This window comes from Takifugu flavidus, chromosome 13 (assembly GCF_003711565.1).
Source record: "Takifugu flavidus isolate HTHZ2018 chromosome 13, ASM371156v2, whole genome shotgun sequence".
Taxonomy (NCBI): Eukaryota; Metazoa; Chordata; class Actinopteri; order Tetraodontiformes; family Tetraodontidae; genus Takifugu; species Takifugu flavidus.
Window position 1 is genome coordinate 2777410 of NC_079532.1, and position 14170 is coordinate 2791579.

The 14170-nt window shown below is 43.4% G+C and overlaps 2 protein-coding genes across 3 annotated transcripts; one reads left to right on the top strand and one right to left on the bottom strand.

Annotated features, from left to right (window-relative positions):
* Window positions 1-901: 901 nt before the first annotated feature.
* irf7 (interferon regulatory factor 7) lies at window positions 902-4004 on the top strand. 2 transcript variants are annotated; one of them, XM_057052871.1, is made up of 10 exons: window positions 902-1030; window positions 1213-1366; window positions 1676-1847; window positions 1924-2018; window positions 2098-2149; window positions 2245-2364; window positions 2439-2644; window positions 2730-2931; window positions 3008-3123; window positions 3200-4004. In XM_057052871.1, the coding sequence occupies exons 1-10, from the start codon at window positions 1023-1025 to the stop codon at window positions 3359-3361; spliced, it is 1287 nt and encodes a 428-aa protein (XP_056908851.1). In that variant the 5' UTR covers window positions 902-1022; the 3' UTR covers window positions 3362-4004. The 2 variants fall into 2 exon arrangements, with proteins under 2 accessions (XP_056908851.1, XP_056908850.1); XM_057052870.1 differs by lacking the exon at window positions 902-1030 and having other exon boundaries at window positions 1184-1366.
* A 276-nt stretch (window positions 4005-4280) lies between these two features.
* phrf1 (PHD and ring finger domains 1) lies at window positions 4281-13721 on the bottom strand. The gene is made up of 19 exons (XM_057052866.1): window positions 13623-13721; window positions 12787-12882; window positions 12555-12662; window positions 12275-12471; window positions 12047-12130; window positions 11836-11966; window positions 11129-11220; window positions 10832-10995; window positions 10437-10560; window positions 10195-10319; window positions 9919-10112; window positions 9484-9606; window positions 9168-9322; window positions 7518-9054; window positions 6394-7451; window positions 6199-6275; window positions 5781-5924; window positions 5563-5691; window positions 4281-5486 (listed from the first exon to the last, which is right to left on the bottom strand). Exons 2-19 carry the CDS (start codon window positions 12872-12874, stop codon window positions 5322-5324), a joined length of 4695 nt encoding a protein of 1564 aa, XP_056908846.1. The 5' UTR covers window positions 12875-12882; window positions 13623-13721; the 3' UTR covers window positions 4281-5321.
* Between the last annotated feature and the right edge of the window lie 449 nt (window positions 13722-14170).

Below are 14170 nucleotides of genomic sequence, written 5' to 3' on the forward strand. Positions count from 1 at the left end.
ACCAGTGGCTATAAATACTCTTTCAGTCTCATTCATCAGAACACACCTGCAGGACCATCCAAAAGTCCACCAATTATTAACAATTATTCTTTTATGATGCTGGTGTGGTGGAAATACCCAAAGCCAAAATTTGAAAAAGGGAAAGGTTATCTTTCAGTATACAATCTGCAGGTGTGTGGTGAGGGTCATGTTTGGCAAAATCGAGCATTTATGACACATTTTGCTGGATTTGTGGAGTAAAATAAAGAATTACTGACAGTGGATTCCAACTAAATTCCGTGTGGTTGCAGGAGGAGTCTGTAGCTGCCATCTGCACATGACATTATTTTAAAATAATTGATGGGTCTGAAATATACCTTATAAATATTTCCATCCACAACCAAGTGGATGGAATGTGGGCAGCAGCAAATCCCCAATTAATCATTAAGTTGTGTAATGTAGAGTTTTATCCTCATATTTAATTTAGTTTAGCAGTTCTGCCTAAGTAATGCAAAACAGGTCATTCGAAAAAAAAAAATTAAATAATAAAAATAATAGTGGATTGTACACCTTATAATACACCTAGCTGGAAATGGTGGCGTTAACATAATGTAATAATAAGTAACTTTTTCAAATAAATGGCTGTTCATGAACAGGTGTGTGAGGAGGAACAGCGTTAGAATGCAGTCCCAGAAACACGTCACTAAAATGGTGTTTCAGCAAGAATCTTATGGGCGACGGCAGGAGGGTGAAATTCTGATGAAGCTGTGATGCAATAAAAATCCCAGATGGAAATCAGACTTTCACTTTCGGCCAGAATTTCGCGTTGTTTTTTTTTTGTTGTTTTTTTTTCAGACAGGCACGCCCACCGGGAGCGCGTGGGAACATCTGGCAACAGCGGACACGGAAACGACGCTCATTGGTCGGGAACGCCCCGTGGCTATCACGCCGGGAGGAGTCTTCGTATGACGTCATGCTCTCCGTATAAAGTCTATGGAGCTGTTTCGACAGTCGAAAACTCAGGGTGACGACACGGTGAAGAAATGCTGCGGTAAGGGGAAAAAAAATCATTTTATTACTGTTTCTCTATACTGGTTAAGACGGATCATATTTGGAGGAAGGAACCAGTTCCCTGCGAGTGCTGTCGATTGCGCAGTTTTCCTTGTTATTTCGCAGCACTGTAATGTCGCAGTTTAAACAACAATCACACTGATGTTTCATGTGTCCCACCAGCTTCTCCAAGCCTCAGTTCGCCAGCTGGCTCATAGAGCAGGTGGAGACGGGCCAGTATTTGGGCCTGCGCTATGTGGACGAAAACAAGTTCAGAGTGCCTTGGAAGCACAACTCCAGGAAGGACTGCAACGACGAGGACAACAAAATATTTCGGGTAGGTCCAACTTCCTTTTCTTGCTGTGTCTGAACACCAGGGAACCTCTGCCAGAGCCTGGAGAAAGGATGGAGGTTTGGGTTAGCCAGGGGCATCCTCATCACAGCTCTGGCACTGAAGTACTAGTTAAAGTGGATCACTGGAATGCTCCAACATGCTACCTCTCTAGTTGTACCACTGAGGGGACACTACTCATATGTGCTACTGAGACCATTTGCAGGCACATTAAGTGTAATAGTAACCAGTAAGCAGTTACTATGGAAACAAACTGAGAACTTTTACTTTAACTTTCACGTGTTTGATTGGCAGGCGTGGGCAGTAGCCAGTGGAAAAATCAACGATTTCCCCAACGATAAAGCCCGATGGAAGACCAACTTCCGCTCTGCTTTATATAACCTGTCCGAGCGCTTCAAGATGGTACAAGATAATTCCAAAAATTCAGATGACCCGCATAAAATCTACCAGATTATCAACACCGGGTGTAAGTCCATCCCAATCTGCACCTTTCCTGTGCAGCAGTGTACAGTCTAATTGCAAATCTGTCCTCTCACTGGCAGGCAGGTATGAAAACCTGCCAACACAGTCCTCCCAGGAAGATTCCGACATGGATATCTACAGCCCTCCTGTGAAGCCCTTCACACTTCAGTCTGAGGTGTAGTATTACCCGAAGCGCGCTCTCTTTTTCCTCCCTCCATTCATCTCAGGTAATTATGCCATTTTTACTTAAACAGCTCAATCTGCACAATGACTTCACTGCCCTGGATCTTGGGGACCAGCCTGCAGGTGCAGCAAGCTCCTGCTTGTTTACTTCATATTTACGCAAGGTTTCTTTGAAGATGTGGACACAGTTTAATCTAGTTTTCGTTCACTGTTCGCAGAGGAGCAGCCTTGGGCGGAGAACTATACCATCCAATACTGTCCAGCTGACCTCGGGGGTTATCCTGCTGCGGCAGAGATCCACCCGCAGCCGATGGCAGACAAGCCGTCTCAGTACGAAGGTACTTGGCGTGAAAACTGAACTCCCTCAATGAAACACAGCAGTGGTAATAATCTAATATCTTTTGTTGAACAGTAAAGCTTCCACAAGCCATCCTTTCACCTGTGCCGCCTGACATCTACGACCTGGAGATCTCCATCCACTACAGGAAAAGAGAAATGCTGAGGACCACTGTGAGAGCACCTCGTGTCCAGCTCCACTACCACAGTGAGGCCCCTGAACTAAAAGCCCACCATCATATCTGTTTCCCCCCGACCGAAGGGCTGCTGGATCACAAACAGGTAGATCCCATCGGCCAGACTTGGACCGTCCTACTCTTGTTATCGGCAGGATCTCTAATCTCTAAACTTGTCTTTTTTATCCCAGATCGAATACACCAACCGTATCCTCAACAGCATCCAGAAAGGTCTCCTCCTGGAGGTACGGGACACCGGTATCTATGCCACGAGGCAGGACAGGTGCCATGTGTTTGCCAGCACCAGCGATCCCAGTGTAGCTCACCCGGAGCCCAGTAAGCTGCCCCAGAACAACATAGTGGAGCTCCTCAGCTTTGCCAAGTATGCGCATGGTAGGTGCTGCTGCCGGTGGGTGAAAAACCTTTTACTTGTTTATTTGTCAGTGCTGACAGTCGCGTCTCTGCACAGAACTGAAACTATTTAAGGAGAACAACGGCGGATCTCCCGAGTACACCATCAACATGTGCTTTGGAGAGAAGTTCCCTGATGGAAAAGCTCTGGAGAAGAAGCTTGTCAGTGTCAAGGTAAGGCTCCATTGGAATTCTTTAGCTTCAGAGCTTCGTGACGCGTTTACCTCCCATCCCCTCTTGGTCCCTGCAGGTGGTCCCTCTGATATGTCAACACCTCCACGACATGGCCCATTTGGAGGGGGCGTCATCTCTCCACAGCTCCAGCATCAGCCTGCAAATGTCACACAACAGCCTCTTCGATCTCATCAACTCCGTTTTCGGACTGCCGATGGCCGACCAGGAGCTGGCGTAGCCCGCTGTGGCTTCTCGGCTTGTTCTCGTCCTAAACGGTGGTGAAGCTGACCCCTAGCCTGGCCAACAGGCTGTCACTGCCTCCGTATGGAAGCTGTGGTATAAGTAGACTTTTCCACATCTTTTTTCCCAAATTCCTGGACTCTATTGAACTCTTTAAGTCTCAGCACACCTCCTGCCTGCAGGTCTGAAGGAAACCTACAAATGAAGCTGCACTGATCTAATGTTTACAGATGGGACATCTCTGCTGCAACCGCCTTCCTTTAGCACGGTGCGCCAAGTAAACCCACCTCAGCAAAATAATGACAGACGTGTGAAAATGAGACAAAGCAGATGACAAACAAAAGCGTGCACGTTTCCAAAAGCTGTCGGGCGAGAGAAACCTGGCCTGGAACCATCTCCCAATGGGTCTTCACCTCCAGACTCTGCATTTTGATCTGTTCCCTTCATGGCCTCACTTAAAGAAATGACTTTTTTTCAAATCACTACTGAAGTAGAGACCTAAAACCTTTTCTTGTTGGACGGTTGCATTTATTTTACATTTTATAGAGTTTTTTTTAAACAAATGTAAGCTGAAATTCCTGATCTACTTACTGTATATAGAGATGATACAAGTGAATAAACACTTTCTGGTAAAACTGTCATTTATAAATCCTTTTTTATTTCCATAGCTGTGCATGTCAGCCTATAGCTCACATATGCACCTCAACTACAGAATATATGTCTCATTTTAAACTGTAAAATAATGGCCAGTGCTTAAAGCTGTTGACCTTTAACCTGCTGGACGTGTTTGGACTGTCCTTCATTCACTTTTTGATTAAATATTTTGAATTCCAAAAACCACAATCTCTGATCCTCCAGCTCTGCTAATTTAAGTGTTTAAGAGTTCTTTTAGATAATCACCTCCCCTGACAACCCCGGCGTGAACTCAGATTAATCTTTAATCAGTCATTTATTGACAATTTTTTGTTTTCTCTCAGAAACGCTCCTTAGTTTTTTGTTTTTTTAAATCAATTAACACAGAAAAACATGAAATACATTCACAAAAAGATTAGCACCTTGTGATTCTTCCCACCCTTGTACCCACAGGCTTTACAAAGCCAAATTAAACACAACTTCAACAATGCCCCCAGTCAAGTCTCTGCAGGAATCTGCAGAATAAGAGTTTGTTCTCGGGGGGAATTCCTGCTCACAGATACAATGAAATCAAAAGTGAGTTTTGTGTGGGGGGAAAAAACCATGCTGAGGTTTTAATTTAGTCCAATTCACGGATCAGACCTTCTTTTTATCTCCATCACACTAAAGTGACTTTTGCACTCACGAGACAATGTTGCTATGGCGACATAACAACCCTACAATTCACAAAGAAACACAGAAAAAATAACTAATTATTATTTTAAGTACTATTTTGGCACAAGAACTGAAACATCCCATCTTCTCTCACGCAGAACCGCCGTATATACTGAGGAAAAACAAATGCCATTTTCCATTTCAATGCCCATTACAAACTCGAAGTCAGAACAGCCACAATTGGCTTGTTAGATGCAAGAATAGGGCGATGTTGATGATTGGGAGCGGTTGTAAAACATAAAACGGGCAGCTGCACGATCAAGGACCATTGATGATACACACTTGCAACAGGCAACAGACAATAAGTGAATATATCAAATCTATATTATGTACAAAAACATCTAAAACTTCAATCTATTGATAAATTGCCTACAAAAATTGCATAAGTGTCTCTCCTTGCCGCGTCCAACATCTCCGATATGCTTATGAATCTTAGTGATCACTGATAAATACGACAAAGAAGCTCTAGAAATCTCCGCTGGAAAATCTACCTGATGTTTTCCTCGGTGGGTTTTTGAAAACTGCCTCTTCGAGGTGTCCTGCACGTGTTTGAGAATCCACCCAGTGCTATGACACAAAATAAACTACAAATAAATGTGGTTCGATGCTCCTCAGGGGCTGCCGGAGGGTTTCGGGACCTCGGTGTGAACTTTCTGCATCCTCGACGCCTCCTCGCCTTTCTTGTGTTTCCTAGCATGCTTGTATTTGTCCACGTAGGCTTTTACCAGATTGCCCACCTTCACTGGATTGATCTCGCCGCTCTTGCTGTGGCACACCTAATCAGCGGGTAAAGAATAAGTCATGGTATTTCACAACATTCAGCAGAATCTCAAGCGTTTCCCTCGAGCCCACCTTCTGAACTGCTTTGCGCAAAATCTCCTTGTATTCGTCCTTGTTGATGTCTCTGTTTTGGTAGAACGGCTTGATGGCCAACTTCACCTCCTCCACAGCTCTCTCCTGCATGTGGAGCTTCTTCAAGTACTGTTGCCAGGAGCAAACCAGAAGAGTCAGCAAGTAATTATTTTCAGAGGACAAATAAAATAATGTCTTAATGTTCCAAAGCCACTCACCTTGTCTTTCCTCGACAAATCATCTTCCGCTCCTTGTTCAGTGGCTGATAGTTTCTGAGAAACTGAACCATCAGATCTCGATAAGCTACTGACTGTACCAACATGGCTTCTTTTGGAGAGGTCGCCGACGCTGACAGCGCTGTCCTGTCAATAATCAAGACCAAATGGTCTGTATAAGCTTTGGACCTGTGTACACGTCACCATTAAACACTCTACATCAAGCCTATCAAATGATATTTGAGGTGTGTTCTGACTTGAAATGTTTTTTTTTTTTCGGGGGGGGGGGTGATTACTTTCATTTATTCTGAAAATCCTCAGTATCGGTTTCTGTTTTGATCATGTGACAGGAGACTAGCTCCATTGCAGACAAACACTGCCATCTTTCGGTCAGTCGATGCACTGCAGGAGACACACCTACCTGACTGGAGTTCTGGCCGATTGCAGAGGGTCTGCGAAGTCCCTCCTGCTTCAGTTTCAACTTATACAGAGCCAGCTCTGGGTAAAAGAACATTAAATAAATAAACGAGCTCCATGAGGGACATGATTTTTTGCACTAAGGCCTAAAAACGCAACAAACACAAAAACTAAATTCTTGATTGAACTGGTAACTTACTGCTTGGGGATTTCTCCGGTTGAGGTCCCTCGGGCTCCTGTATGTTCCAGGTAACCCTCTTCACTTGATTTTTGGATTTTGTACTCAGTGAATTTGATGTGCTCATATCTTCAACTGCCCCCTCCTTCCCCTGCTGGTCAGACACGGTTTCCTCCGTGTTCTCGGGCTTCTCGTACTGCAGGCTGTCCAGCATCACGTCAATGTTGAAGTCGTCATCCGAGTCCGAGGGCTGCTCCTCCTTCACGGCAGCAGTCAGGTCAGCAGCGTTGGGCTGTGCTGCAGGGCCCAGAAGATCTGGCTGTGGCTGATCAAGCGAATCTTGGAGTCCACCTGGTTTTAGGAGCGGAGAAACTGAGGTGACAGACGGGCAGAATTCTGGAGAGCTTGCCTCTGATTTAATTACGGAAATTTCACAGGCCTCTGTCTTGAATCCTGTGTATCCCTCCTCATTTTTGGCTGCTGTAACAACACAGAGATCACTTTCTTCTTTCTTTACTGGTTTAGTACCTGCTAACTCTTCAAACATATCAAAAGATGGTTGTTTTTCTTTTTTGATGTCCTCTATGAGCAGTCTCTTTTTGGCTGTTGCTGATGTAGGAGCCTGGCTCTCCCTTTGAGCCTCCTGCTTTATCACAGGATCTTCTTTGAGGATGTTTGAAGTGATGTCCTCTTTTTTCTTGGCTTGTACCTGTTTCACATCTTTGGAGGCAGGAACACAGAAGCTTGAAGTTTTTTGTGAACTCTTGGAAGATCCTTCCTCTTTCCTCCTCTCTCTGGACCTGGATCTAGACCTACGCTTCCTGTTGGGTTTTGACGTCGGCTCCCCCTTGTGTCTGGAGGTAGAAGCTGATTTTTGCAGTCTTGTTTCGTCTTTCCTTCTTTCCATGGATCGCGACCGTGATCTTGATGAAGATTTAGAGCGAGATCGGCCGCGTCTGTTTTCCTTTGCGGTTCGTCTTTTCTCAGATTCTCGGTCTCTGCCTTCCAAACCTTCCATGCTCCTGTGTTTGTGCTTTTTCCTTTTTAAACACTCTCTGCTACCAGAGCTGGAACTAGACCTGAAAACACGACAGAAAAACATTAGATGTGTTAACACATTTACATTCTACCTATTCTACACTCACCTTGAGTGCCTTCTGTCTCCGGATCGTGACCTTGAATGTCTTCCGTGAGTCCTGTCTGGAGAATTGGACAATGACCTCTCGGAGCTTGAGCGTGCGCTCTTCCTCTTCCTGGCCCTTGAATGACCACAACTGTGTTTTCCATCCCTTTTCTTTTCTTTCTCCTTGAATGCATGGTCTGAGCTGTAATGGTCCAGCCTCCCACCTCGGTCAGTCTCTGAACTGCTAGTGTGCTGCTCCTTTAAAGAGTGGAAGACCTTCTTCTGGGACAAATCTCTTGAAGGTGTCTTGGAACAAGGAGTTTTGGCCTTTTCTGTCTTTTTAGCGGAAGCAGATGGATCATTTTCAAAGTTAGGGGAAGTGGTGGGATACACATGACTTTTGTTCAGTTCTACAGTTTCATCCTTAACTTTATGGTCACATGGGGTCTGTTTCTCAGTCTCATCGTCTACTGGTCTTGAACCCTTTTCAACCTTTGAACATCTGACCTTTGACATGATGCCCTGAAGGCTACTTCTGCTCAGCTCATCCTCTGAGATTACAAGCTCATGAGTTTCCTCTTTCACATCAGCCTCCATTGAAACAGCGTCACCTCCCCAACTAGCAGCCCTCCGATCGTGTGCTGTGTTTTGCGAGCTGCTACCCAGTCTCCGGCTCTCAGCTTCATCCTCTGAGCTGCTTGAGTCTGACTGTGTGGGATTAAAGGGATCATAGATGCTATCACCATCCTCTTCCTTGTTGCCAAGTGTCCGTGATGCCAGGAGCATCTGTTTATCCCTGCGCAGCTGTTTCTTCCTGGCTTCCTCCTTCTTCTCTTTCCAGACTTCCTGCATGCTACCGCCACTGCTGGTGGACGACCCCATGCTCAGCCGCCTTGAATGCCACAAGTTCCCACTGGAGTTAATGCGGAAACTCACAGCGGACGAGGATGAGGAAGATGCAGATTGGTGCGGCTGGTTTCCAGCAAAGCCAGCAGAAGTAGAGAATGAGCTGGAGAACGTGGACGATGATCCTGCTGTGTCAGACCTGGAGCTCTGGGTCTCACCAGCAGCCCTGCCCTTTCGCTGCTCTACGCTTTGCTGCTTTCCTTTGTCCCCACCAAAGCTGTTCATGCCTCTTTCTGGCACGTTGTAAATATGACTGCTGGAAGAAGAACTGCTACTTACACCATTCGTGATGCTACTGCCCTCTTTTTTTATTTTTGGTATCCTTGGAAGCACTGACACGTCTACCCACATAGGCTTTGTAGGTGATTTTTTACATTTTAAAAGTGCTGAGGGTATTCCACTGCTATTGGACCTGGAGTCTGGAGGAGCGTGCATGGAAGAAGGATGGATGGGAAGTTCATTGGTCCCCCTATGAGTGGAAGGATTGGCGGGTCTACCTGGACATGGTGGCTTCCATCTTGGATGAGCTGGCGGAGGTTGGATTGGATTGTAACTATCTGCTTGATTAGGAGACATTGCTGGACTGATTTGGGGGCAGGCGTCATTCACGATACTGCTTTTGCCGCAACCTGGATTTACTATAGCTGGCATGACTGTAACAAAAAGAGAAAATGGAAGAAGCTGTTTACTGTTCTGTTACCTCTCGTACATGCAAGTATTAAAGAAAGACACTAAGTGTCCTCGACTCTAAAAGGACGTGACTTACTTGGTTTTGTGGCTTTAAGGGAACCGTCTCGATTAATTACAACGTCAGAGCTGTCCATCATGAGCATGCTCTGTCCTGATAAGATGCTGCCCAGCAGATCAGGCACAGGAGCTGACTCCACAACTGCCCGTGACTGGGGGACACCAATACCCCTCCTACAAGAATACATCTGTTCATTCACAACTATGTCAAGAAGTAAAACTGATGGTTTCTATTACCCAAATGTAGCTTTTTGTACTTTCTTAGTAAAGAACATTTGAAAAGAGTGAAAGTTCAGGTAAGTTACACAGCGCCACATAAACATAAAAAACATTACCTGGAAAGACTTGCAGTGACAGGTCGAGCTACAGGCTGATGAGAACGCAGAGCAGAGCGAGAGATCCCTCGTCTTTTGGCCTCCAGCAGTGATGAAGCATGGGCCTGCTGCTCTTCCTCAGCACTGGGGAAAAATAAAGCAGTATTGACATCCCAAGTTGCTCCAATTTCACTATAATGTCTCTTTAAATAATAAAATTATCAATGCTCCTCAGAACTACAAATAGGTGTAACCTGAAGGTGTAAATGTAGATTATTTAATATAAAAACTAAAGACATTCAGATTCACTGTGTATCGTGTTCTGAAAAGAAATAAAAAGCACATTAGATCCACGAGATGTTTCGCAATTACGCATTTCAATGTAATAAAAACATTAAGAACAATCTATGCTTTTTCTGTCTGACCGCACGAGGAAATGACGGAAACTTTTCTTACTGATCGATAAATGGATCCAGATCAAATGGATCTCCATAAATGGACAGGGACGCGGCGCCAATGTCAGCACGCATACCACTTAGAGTTTGCTCTGACGGCCGGTAAACCGTCGGCAGCGAAGAGTTCTTCCTGTCTTTAACAATTCCAAGACTCTTTGCGATGCGGTTCCGAGGAGTTACTGTTTTATTTAACATCTAGAATAAAAACAGAATAAAACATAACATCTAGAATAAAAACATATTAATTTAACATCTAGAATAAAAACATAGTACATACCAGATTTTTCCTGGATTTAGTTCTCCTTCCTCTCCTTTTCTTCCTTTTGACTCCTTTGCCTGCTGCTTTACCTTTCTTACCCACAGAGGAGGATGTCTTCCTTCTTTTGACCGTTCTGCGCCTTCCTGTTTAATCAGAAAAATGGTATCATCGTCACAGTCATTCAGAACAGCATCACTTCCTCAACACATCTGGGCAGCTTGGCTGTGGTGTGTTTGAGAGTGTGTGCTTACTGGCCGTACCTCTGTGGCTTTGTGTGGCGCGAGGTGTAAGGTCACGCACGTACACAGATGAGTTGAGCCCAGCTATCACAGCATTTATAGTCTCATCCAGCCATGTCGACTGAATCAGATATGTGGGAGCCAACTAGTAAGAAGATGTTTGAATTACTTCAATGGCTCGGCAAGTCATTATTGTTTAGAATTTGACTCCAACCCACAAAGGTAAATACACACCATGCACATTCCTGTAATCAGTAGCACTTCAGAACTTATATTATCATTAATAATACATAAATGCCATCAGCAGTCATCAGAGCAAATAAGTCTTAAAGGCACTAAAGCATTTTGGTGCAACGCAGCCTGCTGCATATGTAGTAGAAGACTAGAAAAGCAAAGCGAAAAGCTTCATGCCAAACCTGGGATGTGCGTGCCTGAGAGATGCGATGGCGGTTGACATTAGCGCGGACCCTCTCGCTCTGCTGAGTGCGGGCAATTGCCCGGGTCCTGCCTGCAGCCTGGTGCCTTCTAGAGGCATGACGGGCAGTAGAAGGTAAGCTCTCTCTGTCATTTAGCTCTTCAGCTGATCCCCCAGAAACAAGAGGATTTACATGTTAGTAATTCACATACCGTAACTAAAATCTATCAGTGTAATAAAATGAGTAACGAGACAAGTATAAATAATGTGAGGAGGTGCAAAGAAAACTGAATTTTACTTGAGTGGCGATTGTTGGCCTCACACTCAGGGCAGAACCATTCCTCCACAGGAACAGAGTCAAGAGGTGGGGTGAGACACTCCATGTGATACCTGAGATTTAAGAAAGCTTTTATTAAGACTTTTTTAACTATGGTGATTGATTATTGGTGACCACAAATCATTAGGATGCATATAGTGAATAAAATGATATCATTATTACATAGCTTCATCACAATAGTCAGGGTGGTCGTTGAGATACAGTAATTTTCTGGTAATTGCTGCCCATTCCCAGTTGAGGACATGCTTGAGTCAGAATGAGCCTGGCCATTACAGGACGCTGAGGGGTAATTCGGTCAGTGACTGGGGCATAACCAGCTGACCCAGAGAAAACCCAGACAGACACATGGAGAGCATGCAAACTGGACACAGAAAGAGCTGAGCTGTAACCGGGACCTTCACAATACGAGAGTACTGTTCTAACCACTGGACCATTGTGTAAAATATCACAACGTTTAATTAAGTCTTCTGAATGATCTCAAAAAAGGTCATAGTAACGTTCTCAACTTTGACCTCTGATCTCACACTAAATGTATGGCAAAGAATGCAGGAGGGAAAAGGGTTAAAGAGACAAACCAAAACAGACAATGGTTTAACAAACATTGTGTGATATCAGAAGACAATTCATCCCTTAATAAAACCATTTGATAAAGTGAGCATTTATCTTACCCAGCATCACAGCCATCACAGAGCAAGAGGCGGTCCTCACGGTCACTGCCACCACACACTTCACAGTTTGTTTGTTCCAGGTCCACATCTATTATTTCCTCTGGGCTCTTTACAGGCTTCTGTATTGTGATCTGAATGGAACAATAACACAATCATTACACATACATATATAAATGTGTGACTTCAAAAGCAAATACGTTATTGCACTCACCATTTTCTTCACATTGCCACCATAGGATTTTCTTAGATAAATGCTATTGAAGGCAATGCGGTCGATAGGACACGAGTTTGCATTCTAAGCAGAGAAAAACAAAAAACAAGCAATAAGCCACTTTTGTTTGCTACAGGTGATTTTACATTCCTGTATAGTGATAAGGAAAATGTAATAGAATTCAATATTATATTTTCTACTATTAAAAATCCATTAGGATAAACCCACGTTTGTCCATTCAAGGATGCAGTCGAGACAAAAGTAATGTTCACAGTTCTCTGGTGTGGCAACAGGTTGGCTGGTGAAGGAGTTGAGGCAGATGGGACACTTGTCAGAATCCTCATCGGAGCTCATCTCGGCCAAGTCAGCAGCAGCTCCCCCGAAAGCTCCATCCTCAGCCTTTTCATCTTCCTCTTCATCCTCATCTGATCAGAATTGGTTGATTGGTTGCATAAAATCATGCAATAAACTCATCTTTGATAACATAAATGGCCTAGTGCATTAATACCATCATTATCTTCATTGGCTTCTTCCTCATCCTCCTCCTCTTCCTCTCCATCATCCTCACCACTGTTGGATTCTCCTTCAGACTCCTGTTGATCATCATCTGAGTCATCTAAAGAAAATGACAAAATAAATTATTAAGGACGTGAGATGTAAAGCCTTAGTGTAAGCTTCAATGTTTTGGTGTGTAACTTTACTGAAAAAGATCAATACCATATGATTAATAAAGACCTTACCAGAGATGGCCCACGCTAAAGCTCTCTTCCCTTTGCTGTGGGATGTGTTGCGATTGATCAGCTCATCTTGACTGTCGTCCTCATCCATGGCTGACCCTTGGAGAAGTGGGGAGGCAGATTTTAGATCAATAATTGATCGACACCAACATCCCTTGGATTTGCTAAACACGGTTCATAGATCACGCACACATTCAATTGCACCCAGATCAAATCGTAATATCTCCTGGGAGACGCTGGGATTTCACATCCAAACACACATTAAACATGTTTCTATTTTGAGATGGGTGATAGGAAAGGACTAAGAACAATACATTTGATTGTTTTGCCGTCTTTCTTGCCGTCAAAACTGAAAACGAGCCCCCATGCTATCAGATTTTAACAATAGCATCAATAATAATAATAATAATATGGAAAACAAAACTGCAAAAGTGACATAAACCAGCTGTCTTCAAAGTCCGTAGTTTATAACTTTATTTATTGTCTTGTCCAACGTGCAAACCGTGCTAATACCAACTGTAAACAAAGACCAAACATCTCATCCAAAACGTGCCTTTCATGCGTTTTATAGAAGAAATACTTGCAGCGCATATGCAGGAACACAGACAAAAGCATAGGCAGTGGCAATATAATATATATATGGATTATATAGGACTGTCTGTTCTTAACAATTCTGAACGCTAGCTTCAATGTAGCTACAGCTACCATACAGGCTAAATTTAGTAAACGTCAACCGCATGCACGCAACTGAAAACCCTCGTTGTGTGCAGGACTGTAAATACCTAACCCTCCTATAGTACAGTAATGCATGATTGAGGTTTATGATATTTCTAACCTACCTTATAAAGTGGGAGGTTTGTTAGAGAGCTTTAAGTCTCTTGTTGATGGGCACCACCGGCTGGCTGAAAACGGTAATGGCGCCTTCCTATGTCTCTTAAAGAGACAGAGTCCATTTATTCCAAATCGTTCTCAGCTACAAAATATATTTATATACATAAACTATATACATACATACATACATACATACATACATACATACATACATACATACATACATACATACATACATACATACATACATACATACACACACACACATATATATACATATACATACACATATATATATTGTGTATAAATATTAGATTTATATGTAACTACTACATTTGACTAATCTTGAAGAGTTTGTCGGAAATAATTTAACTCTATTAACCAAAGCAGGTATGACATCACAGTTATTACGAAAACCTCGATCATATTTGTCTTTATCTTCTTCTTATCATTAACATTAGTGTTGTTATTTGTAACAAAAACAACAATTACAATTTTATACATTTTATAACAAGCAAGATTTTTTTTAAAATCAGCTGACGTCCAAATATCAATT

What these genes read in the sequence shown, in the direction of transcription:
- phrf1 (XM_057052866.1), bottom strand. Translation starts at nt 12,874, where the DNA reads ATGGATGAGGACGACAGTCAAGATGAGCTGATCAATCGCAACACATCC. An exon ending in TGTGATGGCTGTGATGCTGG is followed by an intron (nt 11,221 to 11,835) that starts GTAAGATAAATG and finishes CTTAAATCTCAG; the next exon opens with GTATCACATGGAGTGTCTCA. An exon ending in GTCACTGCAAGTCTTTCCAG is followed by an intron (nt 9,323 to 9,483) that starts GTAATGTTTTTT and finishes GTATTCTTGTAG; the next exon opens with GAGGGGTATTGGTGTCCCCC.
- irf7 (XM_057052870.1), top strand. Translation starts at nt 1,199, where the DNA reads ATGTGTCCCACCAGCTTCTCCAAGCCTCAGTTCGCCAGCTGGCTCATA. An exon ending in AGGACAACAAAATATTTCGG is followed by an intron (nt 1,367 to 1,675) that starts GTAGGTCCAACT and finishes TTTGATTGGCAG; the next exon opens with GCGTGGGCAGTAGCCAGTGG. An exon ending in CCTTCACACTTCAGTCTGAG is followed by an intron (nt 2,019 to 2,097) that starts GTGTAGTATTAC and finishes TTACTTAAACAG; the next exon opens with CTCAATCTGCACAATGACTT.